This window comes from Heliconius melpomene, chromosome 16, assembly GCF_056956725.1.
Source record: "Heliconius melpomene rosina isolate 202511_hmr_F chromosome 16, ASM5695672v1, whole genome shotgun sequence".
NCBI lineage: Eukaryota > Metazoa > Arthropoda > Insecta > Lepidoptera > Nymphalidae > Heliconius > Heliconius melpomene.
In genome coordinates, this window is record NC_140404.1 from 11,423,458 (window position 1) to 11,448,671 (window position 25,214).

Below are 25,214 nucleotides of genomic sequence, written 5' to 3' on the forward strand. Positions count from 1 at the left end.
ACCTATAAAGAAAATTATGAATTACAAATCAATATGATTTGACCTTTTATTTTTCCCGTCAATACGCTTTTTAATAATTTTATCACAATTCACAGTTTTTATTTGCAAAATCTTATTAATAAACCTATGTGTTTTTCACATAATTATCTTTATTACTATAATACTTTCATTGTCGTGAACACTTTTACTGTTTTGTATAAAATGACAAAAAATTGATTATTAAATTTATTTTTATTCAATTAATAATTATGATTTCTCTCTTATTATACACTTAAATACACTCAAAGAAAATAAAGCATATCTCACAGGCGACCCAGTGATCGCGTTCAACGGCGCCCGCAAATGCCTCGTGGGTCCGTGGTAAGTGTTGTGCGCGAACCCGTATCCCTCATAGATGGATGGCGGTATCACTTCCGTTTCTAATTCAGGCCTGCAATATAGGATTATTATGTATATTTATGTATTTTTATTCAGCTTCACCCGCATATAGCAGGGTAGGCAGAGGGAACCTAGTGTTAAAACAAATCACATTCCGCCGAATCCTGGAGACATTGCGTGTTAAGTGACGGAACTCAACGCCGCGCTTGGGCTCGACCAGAACGAAGAAGTGAAAATATTAAACATTTCATTTCCTCGAGTCCCCCTGCAATGGTGTCACAGAGACCCCAGGCCACAACTGACCTCAAAATATACATATAAATAATATTATCTCACCTATGCGGCTGTAAAGTAGGATGTAAGGGGCTGACGTTGGACACTCTGACATCATACCCGGCGGCCACTCCCCCTAGTAAAGCCGCCATGTTGTACAACACAAGCTCTATTATACTCGGTTTTTTGAATTTGTAGCCTGAAACGGTTTATATAAAAATATTTATATGACAAATCGTCTTGTTGATATTTTAAAAAAAATCTTCATTAATACTAGAAACATTTGTATTATATTCATTTTAAACCATATTTTATGAAAGGAAAATCTAATTTAAAATTTAAATTTCGATTACGTACTTTTATTAAAGATAAAGACATTTTTCTACGGAATTTATATTAAAAAAACGTTCATATACAAAAACAAATCGCAAAATAAAAAAAAATGAAAACAAACTAAAAAAAAAACAACCAAAAGAACCTCACCTTCAGTGCTATACAGCGTCGGCATAGGTATGGTATAACGGGATGAACTACTCAAAGGGAACTCCGGCCCCCAGTCGTCCGGACTGTAGTCTGTGTAAGGAAGAAAACAACCTATGTGAGAAAAACATAGGTTAGTTACGACTACGTGCTATAGCTAGGGCACGTGACAAAACATCGAATGAAGCGAAACAAATTATCTCCAACATTTAATAAGCAAAAGTGTTTTTATTTAGAAAAAAAATATTCAGGAAGAATAAAACCTGTAATACAAAATATATAATATAATATATAATACAATATTTTCTAACAATTTCGTCATGTACAGAACGATTTCACAATTCAATAATCAATGTAAATAAAGAAAATCGATATTTAAAATAAACAATCGTATCCGAATCGATTAAACATCAATCAAAATTACAATATTGCCAATAGAAACTTAATGATGACAATTTTTTTAATTCATTGCTATTTACATTTGTCTTCTCAATATAAGAAAAAAAATAGATAAAAAAAGATAATATATATAAAATAGAGTGTACAACATTAACATGCAGTGTGTGATTGCATAAAAATAACATACTAGAGTGAGACGAAAATATTCAATGCATAAATTTGTTTTTATTTCACACTATACGTTAGAAAGGGACAGAAAATCAAATCTCGCCTACTCCAGTATATTAGTGACTAAAAATAACTACGCATGCCAAACAGTTCATACTAAAAATAATAACAAAGCAACATAAAAAGCGAACATAAATAAACAAAACTATACTTACATTATGTGCAATAGTAACGTCAACGGCACTTAATCTGAGTTATGTAGTATTTTTAATATATTATGTTATTTGGTAATTCTTCATAATCGCGTCCCACATTAGCCGGTGTGAATAAGCGCAAGCTTCGTAGCTTCCTGTTTCGCCCTTCACCGGATATTTATTGATTTTTAATTCATTTTCAATCATTTAACATACTTTTTTAATATGTACGATTTTTTTTCTCACAAAATGTTACAGGGTAGTTAGTAGCTAGTATTAGTAGACCCATGTTAAAAGAATACACCAGCATCGATTTTATGGAAAAAGGTTTATTTGATATATAAAAAAAATATTAATTATAATCTATAAAGAGAACCAGATCACCAAAGTATTTGAATCGATAGTGTCGGCCGTAGTCGCCACTGCATCGTTTAACATCTGAGCCTCATATGGAATTCCACCACCGGTACTTTTAATAAGTAATCTGACGTACAGTCTGAGATGTCTAAGCTGAGCTTTGCATTCGTGTGAGTGTTCAAATACAGTGTACTTATGACGTCACTTGCTTTGCGTAAAATAGTTAACAACTGGCTTATATCTCTTGTATTGATAAAGGCATTACATATTTAAATATGTGAGCATGTGGTAAAAGCACAAAAAAATTGTGGATTCAACGTTGATGTTCATGATATAACAGAACCATTCATTATTAACACAAACGACACATCCGACAAGTGTGAAAATTACGAAGATGCAATGTCCGGTTAAGAATTATCGATATCTTTTTGTATAATGTTTGGCTTTTTATTGGTTACTATTTCTGGCTCTACTTTAAGAGACATTTACACAAATAAGCTCAGCTTAGGCCTCGTGAACTGTACTGAATGTTACAACGACAATATATGTTTTTGTACTGTAAACGTTTTTAGCTAGACTAATAATGGAAGGCTATACGATCATGTTATATAAATATTAACAGCAATTGAAGTAAAAAAAATATTTTAAAAAATACATCAGACAAAAAGGTTGTCGAACCGGCATTTCGTATAGACTTCCAACTATATAAGTCATTAAGACCATTGTAAACATTTGAAAGCGTGCCATAATATGACATGGTGAAGAGACGAAGCGATTTATATTATACGAACTAACGAATAGGTAAGTACGAAAAAATACATATAATATATAAAAATATCAACTTAAACCGTATTCAATTATAGCATAATTATGAACTGAGAAGCATGCATAGCACTTATCTAAATAACTGAAACAGGCTGAAAGCAAACAAATGCTTACAATTTACAAAAAAAAAAACGAAAAAAAAAAGAACAAAATGTCAAACGAGTATAAAAAATAATTAAATAATAAATTTACGACCAAAACATAATCTACACAAAAACTCACAAATACAAGACAAAATTCGAATATCACACGACAATCATAATTATTCTCTAAGATATCTATTAATTACTATCAAATACTTAATTAAATTAAAACTAGCTAAATTACTGTAGATTCATTTAAAATCTGCCATATTTATTGTGGAATTTATTTGTGACATTGACATATTGAAAATAAAAAATGAAAGTTCTTTTTATATGTAAAATTCGAATATTAAAATATAAAAATAAAATTAAATTAGTTAACATTACATAAAGCCAATATTACTAATTTGATTACAAAAAAAATATAAAAAAAAAATGTTTCGAACCTTTGATATAAGTATATTTATAGAATAGAAAAAAAATAAGTCACACACGATTTAAAAAAAAAATACATACAAAACAGTACTTACAAGGATATGGCAGATTATCTTGAGACGTTCCTTTAGCAGCGAAAACAAAATTAAACACAAAATTAGTACAAAATGTAAAACATTGTAAAAGTGTAAAAACTATATTTTTTTTACAATTTTTTTCTTTACAATTTATGATTTAATGTCAATAAACTTTGACAATGAATTACATTTATGGCAAGATGTAATTTTGTCAGTCAGTCGTTTGAGAATGAAAGTCTTTTAAAAGGAAATTATTCTAGGTATGTATCTTATACTTAAAGTTAACTTTTTCCAGAATACTCTTAACTATCTTTCGATTTACAATGAAGTATTTGAACACATACTAAAACTACATATTAACCAACAATATCAAAATAGTAATTACAGCTAGTGAGATAAATGCGTCATAAATCTAATAAAACTGGAGAAAGTAAAAAAATACAGATAAACTAATACAAAACAAAATATTAAAATGAATTATTAATCTGTACCATACCATCTTCAAATAAAAAAAAAGTCTATTGTAGCCAAATGCTTCAAGAGTAAAAAGAAAATGGCGTCCACACTGGTCAGAATTTAACCTAAAAACTAACTTAGACTAACAAAAATAAGTCTTTTTTATTTCTTTTTTTTTAACTTAAGATCTAAAATCAAATCCATGGAACTTTATGTAACTTATTTATATACAACGCTCAGGGACGAGTATAAATTTTCAAAAAAATAATAAAAAGTTTCAAATTTCAAATTCAAAAAGAAAAAACATTGTTGCAAAAAAATTACAAAATGCAATCGCGAGGAATGTTAACTACAGTACAATCAATGATATGTAATCGTATGGCTTGACAACGCTGAGTCGTGTCAAAAATATGCGTTATGTTTCAGGACATACACAATTTTTTTTTATAATTATTTAAAAAAACTTTATTATCTATATAGGGTAAACCAGAAAGTTTAGTTGTTTTGTAGTTTGTGACAATGATTTCCCGTTAAAAAATACAATTAGTTAAATATAAATTATTTCAATTGTTTATTATTTGTATGGTCATGTGATTATTTTAATATTAAAACAGATGCGAAAGCAATTTAAAAAAAAACGCGAAAGCAATTTTCCTAAGGATTTACTTGAAAGTTTATCGGATTTTTGTTGTATATTTCAATACTTTCGTATGCATGCGACTAAATTAGGACTGCTTTTTTATTTTAATAGAAATCTATGTAACATTTTCAATCCTAACAATTATTTTAGTTATAGCTAATATTTTCTTAAAGGTTTTTATTTTGTTTATATTACATCCTTAACGTTACATAATTTTGGACTAAAACGTTTGACGCCGTAGAAGTAAGGAACGTTCGTCAGTGTATAAGAAAAAGGCAATAAGCATTTATTAACTCGCATATACAACGCCTTTGCAATCTTCAAATAGGCAATATCTAAAAAGTTTACCCAACATTCCAAAAAAAAAACTACTCGTCCCTTAACAATTGCGTTGTTTCCGAAGACAGGTTACCAGCGACAGCCAAGAGACCGGCCAGGCTGTTCGAGCGTATGCTCTTAAGGAAGTTCCTCTTGGGGTCGGGTTTGGGGCCGCGAGGTGCGGCGTCGAACACTGTGTCGTAGTGGTGCGGCACCAGCTCGGGACCGAGGTCCTGCCGGAACAGAGGGCAGAGGAAGAAGCGGTTCTTGCGAGACTCCGTGACGTCGAGCAGGTCGTCGTGGCTGCCGCTCCTCTTTTTCGCGATGTCGGATTTCGGAGTGCGAACTTGAGATTTCGATTTGCGCGGTTTACGTTTCGTTTCGTCGGTGTTTATCGGTATTACCCCTGTACGGCGGGTTTTGGTTATGTTTTGTCTTTTTTTTACTAAGTATGTCTTGTTTTAGTTATAGATTAAATCTAGAGAATACACAAAATGTGATATAATAAAGAAATTCAGTAGCAAAATGTTTTTTTTTGTCTTAAATTTTTAAGTAAAAAGTAAGCCTAAGAGAAATGTAAAATCCCAATATAAATCTACAAAATATTACTTAATACTTAAGTCATATAATCATTTTTCTTAAATTAAAATTGACCTTGAAATGTTATTGCTATTTTATTGCTTTTTAAATTTTTACAAAATAATATATTCATTACTTATTAAAATTTATAGTTATAGTTTACTTTATAAGTAAAACAAGACTTCCATTGATTGTGTTGTTTCACATTATCAAACAAATATTAAAAAATACAAACATACGAGTACATTACATTTTCATCATGGATGAATTGCTTGTGTTATACATAATTGTCATACATTCAAGAAAAAAAAACATGTAAAATTACAAATTAATTAGTGAAATTCTAACTTTGCTAAAAGTATTTGAGTTAATAAATGAAATGAGGTGGGTTCTTAAAAATTTAATATATTACTTCTTGATCTTTAGTTTTCCTATTAAGGTAGTTTAAAGGCTGTCTGGCAATGTTAGAACTTCACATTAGAAAGAGGAATTATAAAAACAATATTTATTAAGTGTGAGAGAGAATCGAGTATTTCGTGTAAATCTTTCTAGAATAAAGTAATTTTGAGTTAATTTTATTAAGAGTTAAGATTCCTTCAATATTGTTAAAATTAGAACCAAATTAGTGAAATTAAATTTAGTCTAAAGCAATAAAATAAAGTGTAAAAGAATGTATATATTTTTTAAATTCAACATGTATATTGCGCACCTATAATCACAGAAAGTACCTAGTGTTGTAATATTCTATTCTCTATTATTTGAGAGTATAAATTGATGTTTATAGTGTACAAGTGGCTGCCCTGAAGTTGATTGCGCAAATTTGATTTTAGGTTTTTTTGATTATTTTCATTCATTCTACATATTCGTGTGCACTGCCATTTGACAGTTATGTGTGCGTGTGTGTGTGCGTTACCAATGTACGACTGTATTTATCAATTTATCAGTTAGTATGTATGTCTGTGTTTGTTACCTGCATGCGCGGCGGGCGCGCGCGGCAGGTGCGGCGCGGAGGTAGAGGGGCGGTGCGGGCGGGGGCGCAGCGCGGGCAGCGGCAGGTGAGCTCGCGCGCGCTGATGCCCCGTCGATGGGCCCCACGTCTTGCCCTTCACGCCGTCTGCGGGCACTGTACAATTGAATAAATTATTATATATTGTAGCAATCCTAATGCGATTTGACAGTAAGTACTACTAACTAAGTATCTTAGCAGTCCTCTATTCTTACTTCCCTCTGATTGCCCTAAGTATGCGAGTCACAGCGTGAAGCTAAACTAAAATGAAACCTACAAGCGATAGCTCTCATAATGGCGGGCGACCCGGGCGGCGTGTCTTTCGCGACGGCCACCAACTGTTTAACACTGCACTCGTCGTCTGAGGGCCGAACTGTTAGTGTGTGACGGAAGTCGAGCGGAGACGATATAGTGTCCTTTTTGAGCAACTTTATCTTGCTGAATTTGCCTGTGGAATAGAAAAAATATATAAATTAAATTATATAATAAAAATTTAGACTAACGATATTTTGAACACTGTCAATATATCAAATGTCGTAACTGATAAACATTTTTATAATTCACATATATAAAATAAACTTAAATTTTCGAAAAGTTAAATTAAAATTTAAAATCACTAATAAAAACGTAAAAAATATTTTATTAGAAAAAAAGATAATGTTAGGCATCATCGAAAAAGGTGTTTTATTTATAATTCATATGAAGTTTAGTAAAATTTAGAAAATTACCTCTTTTTTTAAATTTTCATATATCATCGATAAATTTAACGATTTTCACCTACCTTACCTCCGCCTGTCCTGCTACGTGCGGCATACAACGGTAATGCACTTTTTTTCTATATTTATATTTTTGTTTCAACTAGCTATAATATTTTCTTATATATCTTAATAACAAGAAATAATGCATCACTCTGTAACCCGCATATAGCGGACGGAGGGAAGGTAGTATTAAGATTCTCCTTTATCTCCCCCCCCCCCACTTCCATTTTCGAGACATTAAGTACCTTTTCTTTTATTAGGCTGAGGCGGCTGACTATGAGACATGTTGCTCGCAAATATCAATATGTGTAATTCCCTCGCTGCTAAGTCGATCTCTCTCATCTCCAACTCCCTTTCCTTTTGCGCCAGATTCTGTTCTACAAGCCTCTGTTGCAGTTGTGCCCTCGTTAGTTCTTCTTCGCGACACCTTAACTCCTGGAATAGTTGTGTTAAAATGTTTAAATACAATCAAATATACGCTAAATGTAAATAAATATTGAAAATGAAACAGAAACAAAAAATTAAAACAAAATGTTTAAAATATTTATCAAATAAAATTATTAAGGCAAGAAAAAAATAATAATTTAATTTATGTTAAACATCACTTATGCCTATCCCTGTCACTCACTCTTCTTTATCCTGTTTAATAGATATTGTGTGTTGGATGTCTAAAGTATGAAATAATTAATAAAATTCTAATTAGGAGTTGAATATATAACTATTGTGTACTACGAAAGGGAAGTGGAAACTTCATCTCAGGTCTAAGGTCTTAACTGTAATTCCTTTTTTGAATTACACTTAACTTGTTAGTTTGAATAAAATTATTTGACTTGGAGTTTCCGCTATAATACTATATATAATACTATATAATATAGAAACGTAAATAGATTTACCAAAATAATAATGGAAACAAAAAAAAGGAAATGGAAAAAAATCAAAAGCCTAACTATTTTTATCTGACTTTTTATAAAAAAAAAACAAACACACATATGCACAGATAAAACATAAAAATACCAAGTTCACAATGTGCACTAACCTCCTCTATAGTTTTGCATTCCTGTGAGCGTTTAAAGGAAAACAAACTTATATTAATAACACTAAACCATAATATTTTCATGTTTAATATATCGTATTCTAATAATATTAGCGAGAAGTTTACTGAGCTTATTGAGAATACTTGAACATGGTTTTAGTCGATATTATATGTTAGTAAATAATTCATAAATATTATATAATTTTTAGACTTCTTTAAAATAAGAGGATTATCAGTTTGACGTGTGTGACGACGTGTAATTAATACATTGGCTACCAAAAATGTATACCAAATATGTGCTAATTTCATCAAAATCGGTTCAGCAGTTTTTGAGATATGGGTATTTTTGGTGGAATCATGTGTATTTTATTAAGGAACTTAATAAGTGTAGAATTGTAATTGATAAGAGTTAGCTTAAATGACTTCCAGACATTATATGAATCAAGGAACACATATAGGCTACGGGCCTTTAAAAAATCAAACCTAACCTAGACAGAAACCTTATTTAAATCTAGACCTCTAGACTAAGCCTTACCTTCTTCTTTCAGTCTCCAGCCATCCTGCATAGTGTAGAAAGACATGAGGCGCTTGGATGGGACTCCGATTATCTTATACCCTCAAGTTTTTCTAACCTAGGCCGAAATCTCATTTAAATCTAGAACTAAACTTAACTCACCTTCTCTTTTCTTCTTAAATCTCTCAAAACCTCCTCTATTTCCAGTCTCCAACCATCTTGCATCGTGTGGAAGGACTCGTGAGGCGCGCGGGTGAACTCCGATTGTCTTATACGCTCGAGTTTTTCCAGTATGTCACGGAAGTGTGGACGTTCTCGGGGATTGGAACGCCAACACGCTGCGGATATTGGCATAAGATAATATATATTTTTATAATTTTGGTTTTTGTAAAATTTTATATGATAGTTTAAATAATATTTTTAAAGACCCCAAAGCAAATTTTACCTTCCATTAAAACCCTCCAACTCTCCGGACAAGTGCTTGGTATGGGCAGAGTGAGTTTGTTGACCGCAACCCCGTAGGCCACAGCCAGGGCGTCGATGCCTTTGTATGGCGTTTCACCAGTGAGTAACTCCCATAGTAGAACACCGTAGGACCACACGTCTGATGCGTGGGAGAATGTCGAGTTTTTTATTACCTATGATTGAAAAATATGTATTTTTAGCTTCATATTGTATTTACCACATATGTATAAGAGTAGGCAGAGGCCATCTGGGAACCTTGTTTATAAGACACTCTGTTCCTTATTTTTGACGGAATGCCTCCAGTAATCGACGGAATGAAAATTGGAAATCAATGCTTTTGCCTCGTTACCTGAGTTACAGTCGTAAGTCTGTGCACCTGAACCTGCTACGACTGGCTTCATGAAAAATATATTTTGTCGAAAATAGCAATACAAAAAATATATATATCTATACCAATATTGTAAAGTAGAAGCGTTTGTTTAGTCCAACGCGCAAATCTCAATAACTACTGATTGGTATTGAAAAACAAAATGTATCGGAGAGTCCATTTATGGAGGATGATTATAGGCTATACTCGTATTTTTTTAAATATTGCAATCAGATTAATCGTTCGATGGAATTGTGGTCAGTTACCTGTCGTATCTTACGCGGAACCCAGCCTGGGTTCCGCGTACGTAGTTACTTATAATAAAGAGTGTTTGCCGTTATTTCCATTTATTTTTACGTACCTGTCTATTAACTCTTTTATAAGATTTCTACGAATAAGGCTATTAGTAAACATTTTTATTTTTTTCAGCTATTTTATTATTTATTTATGTTAAGTATTATATAGAATACTCTTCTTACATCATAAGTCGCATAATTTATGTAAATAACGTATTATCTATGCTATCGTGCCGCCGTTTATAATAAAACTTATTTGTTTTTTTACTTCACGCTCTCTCTGCTCACTCGCACATAGCAGGGAAAGCAGGGGAAACTTGGGAACCTAATTTTTAGTCACTCCGTTCTCATTAGGACACTTTCGCCCCGACTTTAATATGTGGGTTCAATCTGAGATAAGTTAGTGATATCTATATTTAGATACTCTTTTTCAGCTTCACGCTTTATAGTAGGTATAAATAAATAATAAATATTAAACTATCCGTATACCTCTGGTGGCATCCAGGCGTACGTTCCTGCCGCTGACATTCTCGTTGTTTTGTAAACTTCCCGGGCGAGTCCGAAATCGGTTATTTTAAGGGTTTTGTCTTCTAAATTGTCATCAGAGAGTATCGTTTCGCTGAGCAAAACTGTAAAAGAAAAAAAAATCCGTTAATAACTTGAATTTTACCACCTATTATATATAAAAGTATATGTTAAATGACAATAAATATCTATACAAAAGAAAAGAACACGAAAAGAGAAAATTAACTGATTGTATAGCAAAAAAATAGGTATTTCAAAGTAAGTAAATACTAAGAAGATAGTAGGTATATCAGTATTTAGAAACTAAAATTATGTATAATATTATTGGGTTAACGACGATACTTTTCCATCTTCATGCTGTATCCCACCTACAGCAGAGAAGACCAGAGATCCTAGAGAGAATCAAGAAACTCTGTTCTTTACTATAAATCTGAATTCTATGATCCAACTGGAACAAGATCGATGTTGAGATGTCATTCATATAATAAGAACGACATGTCAAGATCGCTCTCAAGATTGATCTCAGAGTTAAGAGCGACCCGAGTTTGAACCGTATCCACAATCATCATAATCACTAACCCACTGCGCTACGATAGCCTTGCTCACAAATATATTAATATTTCTTATATAAATACGACATTCCAAATAACAATCGAGCAAGTAGGTATGTTACATTTACACTTACACTTGCATTAGCAACAAAAAACGTAATGACATTGACATAAAATGGAAAGCGTGGACGTAGGTTTGTTTAATGTAGGCTGGGACCTAACTCTGTGTGACCTAAATGACAGCGCGAGGGTGTTCACGAGGTGAATATTGATTTGTTTTAGCATAAACGTACTATTTATTTTAAAAAAAATTAAGTTAAACTATACCAACGAATATTTCAAATACAAAGGAAAAAAGTAACTTTTAAATATAGTTACTAATAAATTAAATAAAATTACCTTAATACGTATTATTTTAAAGTTATGTTAACAATATACCTAAGAACGGAAAAATATATATATTGAATAAGATTATCCTTTGATTTTAAGATTAGTTAAAAAATGGACTTGGTATAGATTTTTAGCTAGCGAATGAATTTGAACCTACACTTGATTGACGTTAGTTAACCCAACTAAACAGTCGAAACTGTGTAGAAATCGATACGACATATAGGTCAATTGTTGAAAACGAACTTAGCGAGCCTAGAGAGAGGTCAACCAGTACTTACAAAACATTTGAAAGTTTTTCTCGAATTGCCTCATATTTTGAAGTATAGCATATATGTATGTATGTATGGATTTTTTAGTAAAAAAGCATTATTGTAATTATACCTATATAGTAGAAAAAAACCGTACGTTCGTCGATATTAAATAAAAAAAATGAACTTTATTATAAGAGGCCGTAGTTGCGCAGCGAACAGCATTTAAGGTAAACGCACAAATTTTGGTTTCGATTCCCAATCGAGAGAAAGAAATTACATTTCCTCGCTGTCGTCAGTTAAAACGCAATGTCTCGAAAATTGTGTGGAAAGCGAGGAACGGAGTGCTTTAACACTAAGTCAATTTTAATAAGTCGTTAAGTTCAAGTATCAATGGCAGAGACCTCAAGTTACTGTGTTAGATATATAATCTTAAAAAGAAGTAGAGATAAACAACATCCGAAAGAAAAAGAGAGTCATATACTCTCGAGAAATGATGATGATATAGCATAATAAAATTAGGTAATACATCAAATATACCTTGCCGTATCATCCCGTGAAGTTTATAGTGCTCGTGTAGTATCTAAATAAATATGGAAACAAAAATTCCGGTATACGGTACGGTAGTCTAATTATTAATTCATATTTCACTTATTAAAAACCACTCAGTACTTTCGCAAATACCCTACAACACTTCATGATTCTGTGAGTTCGATTTCCACTCGGAATCATACATCAGAAAAGAATTATTTTGCATTTCCTCGCTCTAGTAATAAGACAAAACTTAATTTTGCCAGGCAGGCAGGTACTTGGAACACAAAGTGTCATAACACTACGTTCCCTCTGCCAACCCTGCTATATCCAGGACACAGCTTAAAGATCTATCCAAATAATGATACCTTATCAATAACCAACTAGAAGCAACGTATGTAACCATTTAAAAATCATAAGGCTACACCAAAGAAAAGTGACCTTCGGCACGGCGCGGCGTGTTTCCCGTGCCGTTAAGTTACGTGACCGGCAACATAAAACTTTAACGACCCGCCCGCCCGCTATCGGCGCATTGAAAAAATAATTCTTTCAATTCATACCGACTGCGGCGAAAGTAGAAAGGAAAATTATATTTTATATTGTATTGTTAATATTATTTTTGCGTAGGTTTTCGAGTCCAATATAAAGTTAAGTTTCATTTAAGTAAATTATTAGTCTGTATGTAATTTTTACTTGTACCTTCTCAACTGGCGTCAAAGAGAAAAAGTGCGTACAATTTGTGTACGATACATAGCCCATTGTAAGTGCCAACACCACTAACACAGATATATCGACTTACATTAAAACAATTATCGCAATAAGTATGTATAACCTTGCTTGATATCACTCGGAAGCAAGATATAATCTTTCAACTTAAACCAGTAGTTCCTGAGATGAGCGCATTCAACCAAACAAAACCTTCAGATTTATAATAGTATAGTAAAGATATTATGCAAGATAAAAAAAACTTTCCAAACGCAATAATGCCTATTTTTATTTTCCACATATTTGTTTAACATCATAATTAATAGTGCATTTACAAAACAAAGTAGTAGGTACTTTCCTCTACAAAAACGGCACAATTCATCAATCAACTGTAACATATTACTGCGGCAGCTTCACAAGTATTCAGGTTCGAATCGGAAGCATCAGATCGATTCACATGTCCATCAACCGACATTAAGGGTGAGAGATGGTGTGTGTGACAGCCATGCGATGCATTAAGCTTACGGTGTATTTTAAGCGGATGAACAATGTCGCTACAAGTCGTATTGGTGTTTTTGATTTGACAGATGTTTTCTCGTACGTTTAAGAAGTATAGGTACCTTTTTTTTGTATTATATTTTCAGTACTCAGAAGCTGCAATGATTTAGCAGCAATAATTTAAAGAAACCTTGGAAACGTCTTAATATTATTTAAAATTCAAATTTGAAATAGACAATGTTAAAATGATATAACCGCTCTATCAACTGACCATCGAATCCTCAACTCTCACGTTATACAGTGAGACGACACCACAGCCACAGCGTAGCGTGGGCGTGGGCTACGAGAGCTCTCATTCTCTCCCGTAGGTATATAAATCACTTAGCGAACATTAAAGATCGTTTATAGTTATATTCAGAGTAATCGACGTCTCGTTATGATAATTGTATGCGGCCATTATGTTGCGATAGCCATTATTATATTAATATATCACATTTGAGATGTTGTAGCGCAGTGGTTGTAAGTGTGAGTATGGTAGTGGGTTTAATATTGAAAAAAAAAAAGTATAATAAATAATTTAGGAAACCTTCGTGGCGCAGCGGCTGCATCTGAGTGTAAATGCGATGATTGTGAGTTTAAATTCCTCTCATGTAAATGAATTATAATAGGCATTTATTTTCTCCTTCTAGTAAAAAGACAAAGTGCGGCGTTAAATTTGGCCACTTAACCCGCAATGTCTTGAAAATTGGGCCGTGCATGGTAAAAGCAGTGACTCATAGTTACATCTATATATATAAAAGGACTTGTCCTCACTGACTGAGGTAAGACGCACGCACAGCCGTAACCGCTGATGGTAGAAACGTTAAATTTGGACAAAAGTTTACTTTCGTAATCTGGACATCCACTAAGAAGGGATTTTGAAAAATTTTAACCCTAAAGGGATGAAATAGGGGTTCAAAGTTTGTATGGAAAACAATTTAAATCGGCACTGATTTTTATAAAATTTGAAATTTACATTTTTAAAAGTATTTAATTGAACACGTGTTTCATCGTTTTCTAGAATTCTCCCCCTAAGGGTGCAAATAAGGGGTTGAAAGTTTGTATAGGTTTTTTTAAAATCGTCACCAATTTTTATAAAATTTGAAATTCAGACTCTTAAACGTATATAATTAAACACATATTTCATGGTTTTCTAGAATTCACCCCCTAAGGGTGCAAATAATGGGTTGAAAGTTGGTATGGGAAAATTCTTAAATCGCCACCGGTTTTTATATGTTTCATGGGTTGTTAGAATTCACCCTTAAATACGCAAGCGAAGCTGCGCGCGTCCGCTAGTCTGCCTATATTGCTACAATCGCGATTCATCATCAAGTAACGTAAAGTAAATGAACACGAAATAATAATAATAAAAAAAAATAGTTTCAAACATTTTATTCTAATATAAGTAATTATCAGATCGTCCCATCCTCTACTTACACTCAACCGTAGCATAATATTCAATAAAAACAACATAAAAAGGCATGTCGTAAGTCTCACATATAAAAAACATAAAAGCTCACTAAATTTGGTGACCATTTAAAGGATGTTGCCTTAAAATTTAGATCTTTTGATTAATTATTTTTTATGGCTTTATCAATAAAACTTATCGACTGCCTTGTTAGTCTTAAAATTAAACAGAATAACCCTCATAAAATAAAACGACGAATTAATAAATTAAAAACAAGTTGCCTACAAAAAATATATTATAAGTTGAAAAATTTCCAATGTTTTGTTTTTATTTTTGTAGCTCCCTGCATATGACTGAGTAGGTTGAAGGATTCTAATTAAGACACTATGGTTACAATTTTCGATACTAAGTGTTGAGCGGCGAAACTGAACTCCGAATATTGTTTTTTTACCAAAACTGAAAATAGTTCATATTCCCCAAATGAGAAGCGACCGACAAATAATGTATTTACAGTCAAAGGCAGTGCCGCTGCACCACGAGGTATTATTGGAAATAAAAATTGTAGTAGGTACACTTGTAACCTGTACCTAAAAGCTTAATCAACATAATTTTATTTACATACTAGTGGGCCCGGACGCGGCTACGCCCGCGAAAATATAAGCCTAAATAATTAAAATAAGTTAAAAAATAATAATAAGTGGAGATTTATTATTAGAAAAAATATCTGAGTAACCGAAATGAACAAACAAAAGAAGTAAAAGTAACTAAAGAAATTCTTAATATTAGAAAAAGTACCTAAAGTTTGCCGTGCGCGCGTACTAAACATTTTTCTATATTAATTAATTATTAATTTTTGCAAACAATATTAAATAAAATCCCAAATGATTAAAATTATGATATTTTAAGTATATAACATCGGTATAGATAACCTAACTGAGATAAATTTATTATAAGCAGCAAATAATTACATAAAAAATAACAGTAATTCTAAAATATATAAAAATTTACAAAATCATCAAAGTCAGATGACTTGTGACGCGAACGGGCAGATACCCGTTCGCGTCGGTCATACTCATACTATACCACTCGTAGGATAGGTCATTTGGAAACAATGACATCTTATATAGAAATCATCTATTTTTAGTTGATGTATAGAAATCTATATCGGCGCGCGCCATGTATGCATTAAGCAAACTCACTTTGGGTGACGTTTTCTTAAAACAACAAACTTTGCAAGCCGTTGCTTAGCAACGCGTAGCGACGATTGTTATTAACATGGCGGAATAAATTGCATGTCAAATTAATTATTTTTATATATTGGTATATATCTAAAATATTACAAATATGAGAAAAAAAAGTATCCTATCTTCATCCCGGGACCCTCAAGTATCTCTATATGAGTATTTTATCACAATTAAATTAGTGGTTTGGCCCTGATTGCGTAAAAGACAGACAGACAGACAGACAGATAGACAGACAGACAGACAGACAGACAGACAGACAGAGTTACTTTCGAATTTATAATATAGGTATGGATATCTACAAAGATCGACATCCCTTTCGGTGCGGACCACTCGGATGAACACAATGAATAATTCATATGACGCGCGTCGAGGAACAGACGCACAGGATATAAGATCCGGTCTTCTATCCTTTAATCGTCAGTGGCTGTTAGGGGTGTAATTACTCGATTGATTCCTTCCGAAACCGAGTGCTTTTTATATTTAATAAGTATCATTCTAACATAAAATTGGAGGGGGGGCACATTTTCTTATAACTAGGACCGTTCATTTATGCTATCAATATTTTTCCCTTGAATCCATAGATTGGTGAAAAGACAAACACTTAAAAAAATTTGAGAGTGCTACAAAAATTGCCTTTTTTTTTAAATTATTCTTAAAAATTATATTTTCGTATCAAAATGCATTCGTTACGGTTTTTATTTATCTCATTCTTAATTACAAACAAATATATCGACAAAATGAAGGCCTTACGACCAGTCCTGTATGGAGAAAAAGTATCGATAAGTAATTGTGGTGTCGTTACATCCCTAGTAGCTGAACAGAGTTAGATGCCAACGGCTATCCTGCCATATGAGGATGATGGAACACATAAATGAGTTAATAACCTAGGATAATAAAAATAGAAATGAACCTTACTTGGGATATCTTAAAAAAAAACTTAAATGACCACACTTGGGTAATGGAACCCACTTTCCGCTGAATTCTGGACGCATTGCGCGTCGAGTGGCGGAACTCAACGCTGCTTAATATTATATTTAAATGTATAAACTGGGGAATAGACTAATAAGAACCGATGATTTAAGCATTAATTGGCTTACAGATTGTCTGCCTATGTAGAGGCGTTGTGACGCGGAAGTAAACGTCGCATTTTGTTTAACCGAATCGGGACTGTTGTGAAAGTACTGATCCTCCCGCACGGAATTACAACCCACAACTTTGAACTTCCATCAGATAGGTACCAGCTGTATAATCTACGATAACATCGAACTCGTATGTACGATGAATTATTTTGGTTGAACGCGCTAATTTCAGGAACTGCTGTTTTTTAACAGCAGTTCCTGAAAGTTTGAGTTTTGTTTTTACAAAACTCGGCTATTACGTTTCGACGACGCGGGTGAAGCCGCAATTTAAAGTTAGTATACTAGCATTCAATTAAAAAATATGTAGCTATAGGCCGATGTAGGGCAGGGGTACAAGGGTGTGACTGTATCGCGACGGTCGTAGGTTCGATCCCTAGTCGGGGGAAATGCTTGGATTGTGGAATGGAGTGTCTTAACACTAGGTTCTCTCTGCCTATCCCGCTATATGTGGGATACAGCAAAATCTGTATACAATGTATAAGCTAGTCAATTTGAATTTAGGTACTGTATTCGTAACACATCCTTAAGACATTTTTGCATTTTAAGAAAAAGAAACATAGTCTATTCGGCCACAGAGGTCACCAACAATCACTTAGAACATTAAGTAATTTCATTTAAGATTTTTATCTCGAAAATTTATTTAGCCTGTTCATTTAAAAAAACAAGAGAACCACACCTACAACTCTAATTTATTGTATTTACACGAGAGGAGCTGAGCGCCGCACAGTGGGACGGAATGACCCGCTTCGTGTCAAAAATCCGTAACTCATTCAGTTTTCATCGGAAAGTGTTGAAATTTTGCATATATATACTTGAATATATTTGCTATCAATGACATAAAATAGATATTAATAAAAGTCATGGGTTATTTAATAAAAAAAATTCAAAATTAGAAATTGTCATAAATAAGAGCATATTAAGATGTTTAAAAATTATTATTATTTTTAAATCATTAAAAGTAACTTAAGTATACTGAATCTAGGCTGTTAAACAAAAAACTGATGTGTCATATGTAATATAAAAATATTTTTTATAAAAATAGTGACGTAAACAAGGAATTTATTCTGTGATTTGCAGAAGTTCTTTAGCTTCGTCAAACAGTTCGTTAGATACTTTTGTAATCCTTATTTCTTGCTTCCTGAGCGTCTTCAGAAAGTTGCCCAATAGGAAGAATCGCATAGTACTGTATAATTTGAGCTCCATGTATAAGAATTTTATGCACCGAAGGAGGCATGTAATACTTGTTACATTTGTTAACATACAATTGCGCAATTCGATCAATATACACTTATGTATTAATTTTTCGACATTTACGGCAAGTCCTGATGACATAGTGTGAAGAATTATATAAAAAATTTTTTTGAATGTTGTTCATTATAGTTTGTACGTCTGATGACGACAAATTGAAGTTCTCCTTTTAAAAGTTTTCTATTTCAGAAGTATTTCTCCCTTCAATTATAAAAATGCATAAGTTACGTCTACTGCAAACGAATTCACTCATGTTGCACAAAATATATGTATATCTTTTAATAAGTTAACAGTATTAGAAACAATGCGGAAAAGTCCGGTTACTCTAATGAAAGCAACTAGTTATAATTGGTCTTTTTATACTTGTCCAGAAAAGTGTTTTGTGCAAAACCACATCAAATTAATTAAATATTTTATTTTGTATTCACATAATATTGTTTATTCACATAAAAAATGATAATTTTGTCATGTTCGTAGTTGGAATGACCACAAAAAATGTTATATTTCAAAACAAATATGCTCTTTCAAAAATAGACATATTATTATTTTCCATGTTAAAATAAACATTCTGATAGTTCTTTTCTACTTATAGAACAAAAAAGAACTAAATAGGACGCCAATTATTTAAAATAAAAGCAGTATTCATGAAATATCAAAAATTGACATTTTACTACATTTTGGTTTTTTTGCTCTAAATCAAAATGGCGCAAATATGCGCAAAATTTTATTCTTTCCCCTAATTCTTGAATAGTTCTTGTATACATACATATAGTTTTCTCCGCAGCGGCAGCCAGCGGCAACAATGAAAACTCCAATTGAAAATATTAAAATGTTAAAATATAACACTTCTAAAAATTTTAAGATATCTTTTTAAATATAGGTTTTTATTATACACTAATTATATTTTCTAAAAGAAAAAATAATGAGCTTTATAAAAATGTATAACATAAATATAGTTACTATAGAAATTTATTAAGAAACTAACGCTTAAATATCGCTATATGCAGTATGGAAAATAGGGAAATATCGAAGTGTATTGTTTGAAGGTCATTTTGGATACTTTAAACTGCTATCAAAAATAAAAATCTTGTTGTACTGATAAGATAGTCTATTCTAGTATATAGAACAATCAACAGAACTTTGAAATTACGACTTTTGTTTCGACCATTTTTGGCACGCTTTTATAGAAAGCGTCCCATAGTGCGCCGCGCCGGCGGGTCGGAGATCATGCGTTAAATAACATTTGTATACATTTTTATGTGAGAATAGTGTTTATTTATTCAAATTGTGGATTAACCGTTTTAAAAACATTATTGTTACGAAATTTTCCATCAATCCAAGGTTTAAAAGAAATATTATTACACTAGCGACCCGGCTCGCGGCATCGTCCGTTTACCTAACCAATTATTGCTAAACCTACACAATTATTTGTATATTTACTATCTATCTGTAAAATTTCAACGTAAAAATTAGTAATAAATATGACATTTAAGGTATAAAATCACCTACATCCGGTTCTACATACTCGTACGTCGTAAACAGGACAAACACACGCGTTTGACAAAATTTTCGTCGGCCAATGCCAAAGTTCATTGATCGTGGTGCATTAGCTGCTGCGTATTCTCATTAAGATTCAATATTTTTCTAGGTATTGCGTTGAAAATATACATAATATAGTCAGTAAAAATAAGTTTTGTAAATTTATTTTGACTTACTAATTACTTTACAAGTAGAACTAGTTCTACTTGTTTTATTCCTTTACATTTTAGATATCTAAAAATAAATTATGAAAAATAATATGACCGGAGCCACCGTGAAGCTGAGGCACAACGTCTGACAATAAGCTCAATGGTTGTGGGTTCGATTCTTACAAGTGAGACACAGCGTGGCGTTGAGTTCCGCTTCTCAACACGCAATAACTTTAAATTTAGGCATGGCGTGGGAAGGGGAGTGTCATAACACTAGGTTCTGTCTGCTCGAAAGAAATAATTGAGAAAATATAATCCTAGATTTTTACCAAGTAAAATATTAGGAGCTACTATAAAATGTAGGAAACATCCTATAAAAAAATATCCGGAAATATAAATATACGAAATATCGTACATTTTAAAGTAGCTTTTTTATAGCAATAAAGTGTTGTGATTTTAATTTTTCACAAGAAATACCATATTGAAAGTCTCAGTCTATAGTATTTAATATTTATGATTGAGAACCTCCTCCTTATTGAAGTCGGTTTAAAATTACATACAAACAAGAAGGCAAGGCAGCGTCTGCAATAGGTATTAGACTAGAATACCATCAGCAATAGCTCTTTGTTTTTATTCACCCCATCCCAAAAATAATATAATAGAGAAAATCGTATTAGCGACGACTGGCGTGTCACTCAGACAGCGGAAACTCGAAGCATTTATTTCGATGATCCGGCGAAATACGGAATATCAATCGATGTTGCAATTTTAGATGGAAATTTTTTTGTTGATTCATCTAATAGTTAAGCTAAAATGTATCTAAGATATCTTGTTTTATTTTCGTAATAGTAAAGCTTCTCACGGTTATAATAGAGGCCAAAGCAGCTACGCGCTCCAACATACAGAGTCGAAACGCGTCGTTGAGTTCCGTCACTCAACACGCAAGGTCTCGAATTTAGACGAAACGCGGAGAACGGAGTGTGTTAACACTAGGTACCCCCTGCCTACTGTATCTACTGTTATATACAGTATACATCGTAAAGCTAAAAAATCGTACCTACTTTTCTCCTAAGACGCGAATGAATACGATAGAATTTTATAAATATTAAAAAAACATCGCAATTTACCAAAATAAACGTAATAAAGGCCAAATTAGGACACCATGAGGTTATCTAACGCCAAACATTCTACAGCGAGACACCCCTCTCTCAATATATAACATTATATAGTCTGTATATAGAACGGAGGGTTGGCACTATTGTCATCTTGTTTCATCGACTACGTCTAGTACATTTTTTTGCGTATGTGTAGATTATAAATCTGACGGTAAACGTAGGTTGTGAGTTTGATTCCTAATCGGGGCAATGATTTATTTTTATTTCCTTGCTCTGGTAACAAGACAAAGCTGCGTTGAATTTCGCAAATCACAATTAAAAAATAAAAAAAACATTATCTTCCTTTCTCCTAAAATACGGTTACATGAATTTCACACAAAAATATTGAAAAGACAGCAATTTGTGAAAAAGAGGCCAAATTAATACACCACTCAATATTAATAGTTCTCTCAATATAGAACATTATACAGCGTGTACGAAGCGGAGGGTTGGCACTATTGTTATCTTGTTTCATCGACTGCGTCTAGTAAATTTTATGCGTAAGGGTAGATAAAGTGAACTAAGGTATTTTATATAAGGGTACAAAGTAGTCTGTCTGTTACGTTATCCTATTCTACGTATCTTACAATATAATAAATGTGAAAGGTTGTGAGAATGGATGTTTGTTCCACTTCCACGCAAAAACTACTGAACAGATTAGGATAAAATTTTACAGTAATATTACATCAGAATAACAAATAAACAATAAAAAATCATTATATATTATGTAATATATAATTATTTTTTTATAACATAAAACTATAGGGCGAAGGCATGTTTGTTTCACTTTAAAGCAAAATCCGCTGTACTGATTTAAATTAAACTTAACAATAGTATAGCTTTTACATGAAAATAACACATAAACTACAATTTATGTAATTATTTTGTATAATCTGTCTATAATATAACAATAGGTTCAAGCAGGCGAAGCCGCGTTTAGGTCGCCAGTAACTTATAAATGTAGCGCGTTTCCTTCGTAATAACTACTGAGACCTTACAAGTTATACGACGTTTATTTATAATATTAGCATTGTTGTATAAATTTTAATCTTCAAGCTAGTTACGGTGTCATTTTCTTAGAAGTGAATTTATATATGTATATTTGTTATCCGGACGCTTTTAATTGGTTTATGTTTAGGTACCTATACTCACTAATATTACATAGGTGAAGAGTTTGTTTGGTTTCTTCTGAGGAACTATTGATTCAAATAACAAGAAAAAAGATCTTTTTTTAAACTTTGATCCAACTAATGCAGTTAGAGTTTCCTCGGGCACTAAGAATACGTTCATTGGACATGTATCACACGGAAACAGCGTGAAAAAAATGTAAGATAATATTTAAGTAACAAATGAACTAATAACTAAGTATATAATAGTATAATGTTATAAGTTTATATAAGTATATATACTTATGGCTGCTACATGCTAACATCCGATGGCTGCTTAAAATGCAGCAGTCGCTATGATAACGATCATGCGGACTATGCAAACCACGCCAAGGCCGATGAAGCTTATTTTATTTTATAAGCTTAGTGGGAGCTTTTAACTTTTCTATCATTTTTATTTACATTTAGGAACGATTTTTTTTTTAAATGTACCTATAAAAATTTTAACGTAGTGGGATTTGAATCCCCGCCTCTTACTCAATATTCCAAACGTTTTTCGTCACTTTCTTATTGTATAGAAATATTTTACACGTTTAAATTTTGAAAATGACAAGACTGAGATTGAAAGACTAAGATTAAAATTATATAGTTTTTATCTACCTTATATTATTTTGCGTTACACTATTGGCTGCATATAGTAAGTAAGGCAGAAGGAACCTAGTGTTACAATACTCCGATTCACTTAATTTTTAAGACATTGAATGTTAAGTTGCGTAATTCAACGCTGCTATTAAATAAATATAAATACATAAAACGATCCAAAATACATACTACCTACGCAAAATCTAGACTTAGTCTAAATTTCTTACTTAGAAAAAAATTAAGTCAATCTATAAAAAAACAAATTTGTGTCTAACTTCGGTTATATCACGAACCGAACCATAGTTTCCAACAACTGAACGCCATTTCATTTTATGGGGCATGGACGAAATTTACAAAACTAGTAATTTTTTAAACAGCCCATTTATATTCCAGGCACGACCACCAGAAACTGCTTGGGAAATGTATAGGAATGAGTTTTCGTAGCTGGCAATGTCACAGTGAAATAAATCTACAAGTTTTAAACAATGGAATATCTAATAGAATAGTCATGAAAAATCTTGAGAAAAAATATCAATATACTTAGTAGTAAGCATGTGGAGAACGGAGTGTCCTAACACTAGGTCCTCTTTGCTTACCTGTCAATAAGAAGAGAAAGAAATGTTCAAAAAATAATTATTCTTTAACAATACTTTTTTATTAAAAATAACGCACAAAAAGGCTTATATTATTTGTAACAGAAATAATTTATATTGTGCTGCTATTACAAATATAGTTCGAATAAAACCTAGCTATCAATATTAGAGCTTTAACGAGAGAATACAAACAATATGCACTACTTACAGGAATTTCATTAGTCAGTAGTAAGTACTAGGTACTACCTCGTACTAGCCGTAAGTTAGTAGCTATTGGTGACAAGCGCCGCTGGTAAGCTGTTTTCAATAAATATGAAAAAACTTAAATATTTAACAGCTTCAGACTTAGCAAGTTGGACAGATTGAAACAAGTGTTTAGCAATCTATTCCTTATTACTCGCCGAATTGTCGGCATTTTCTGTATCCCGCACATAGGAGAGTAGGCAGATGGAACATGGGAACCTAGTGTTAAGATACTGTGTTCCCATCAATATTCATGTTATACAAGGAAATGTACCATACTATAAAAACTACATGAGGATTCAGAGTGTTTTACTACTAAGCTTTCTCTGCCTCTAGAATGTTTTATGCAGACTGAACCTAGTTTTTCTTCGAAAAGAAGATTATTAAGTAATGTTAAGTTATACAAATAATAATCGAATAACTATTTTATAGCAATTTTTACGAATACACTTAAAAGTTTATTTCCCACTTTGGATATTCTATTAAATTACGTTCCGTATACGTTTATGCTCGATGCGGGACGTGAATTCTTTATTTTTATAGGGGAGCCATACTAAGGTTGACTTTTACGATGTCACGGCACACGTCGCCTCTACCATATCAGTCTCTGACAACTTAGACATCGATCATTTTTTGACTTCAGTTCTTCGCTTACGGCGCTTCGTGTGTGCTAGTTGAGCACAATTCATTTCGCTAATGTCACGTAGTATGGAGAACACATGAAAGAAATTGACTGTTTGAAAAGAGATCTAGTAAAAATACAGCCTATATTTATAACGCAGTACTTAAACAAATATTTACAGTATACATACATATTAGGTTAGTAACAAATTGTATTTTACACGGGTGTTTGTTTATAATATAATCATGTTATTTATATACTAGCGGACCCGGACGCGGCTACGCCTGCTTGAAATATAAGAATATAATTTCTATACAAATATAATTTATAAATTGCATGTCAAATTAGAAATAAGTATTTAATTTATTAGTATATATGTGTAATGTAATATTATATAGCCTATAGCACTTCTGAAGAATGCAGCTTTCATACAAAACAAAAACAAAGTAAATCGAACCAGTAGATCCAGAGATCTTAGCGTTCAAACAAACAAACAAACTCTTCCGCTTTATTATATTAGTATAGATAAGGGACATTCA

The 25,214-nt window shown here is 32.3% G+C and overlaps 1 protein-coding gene across 7 annotated transcripts in view; it reads right to left on the minus strand.

Moving 5' to 3' along the window:
• The window catches only part of LOC146531083 (mitogen-activated protein kinase kinase kinase 9-like), a 61,544-nt gene that overhangs the window by 4,470 nt on the left and 31,860 nt on the right, over positions 1-25,214 (minus strand). Inside the window, exons 2-12 of one of the 7 annotated variants that reach the window (XM_085199065.1) lie at positions 10,591-10,730; positions 9,419-9,611; positions 9,136-9,311; positions 8,463-8,483; positions 7,672-7,861; positions 6,946-7,116; positions 6,633-6,785; positions 3,688-3,717; positions 1,135-1,245; positions 715-850; positions 307-430 (exon numbers count right to left, since the gene is read on the minus strand). In XM_085199065.1, coding sequence (XP_085055191.1) covers positions 307-430; positions 715-850; positions 1,135-1,245; positions 3,688-3,717; positions 6,633-6,785; positions 6,946-7,116; positions 7,672-7,861; positions 8,463-8,483; positions 9,136-9,311; positions 9,419-9,611; positions 10,591-10,730 — 1,445 coding nt within the window. Of the gene's footprint in view, positions 1-306; positions 431-714; positions 851-1,134; positions 1,246-2,205; positions 5,490-6,632; positions 6,786-6,945; positions 7,117-7,671; positions 7,862-8,462; positions 8,484-9,135; positions 9,312-9,418; positions 9,612-10,590; positions 10,731-25,214 lie in introns of those variants that run through there. The other 6 variants (XM_085199067.1, XM_085199066.1, XM_085199071.1 and 3 more) reach the window with 6 other exon arrangements.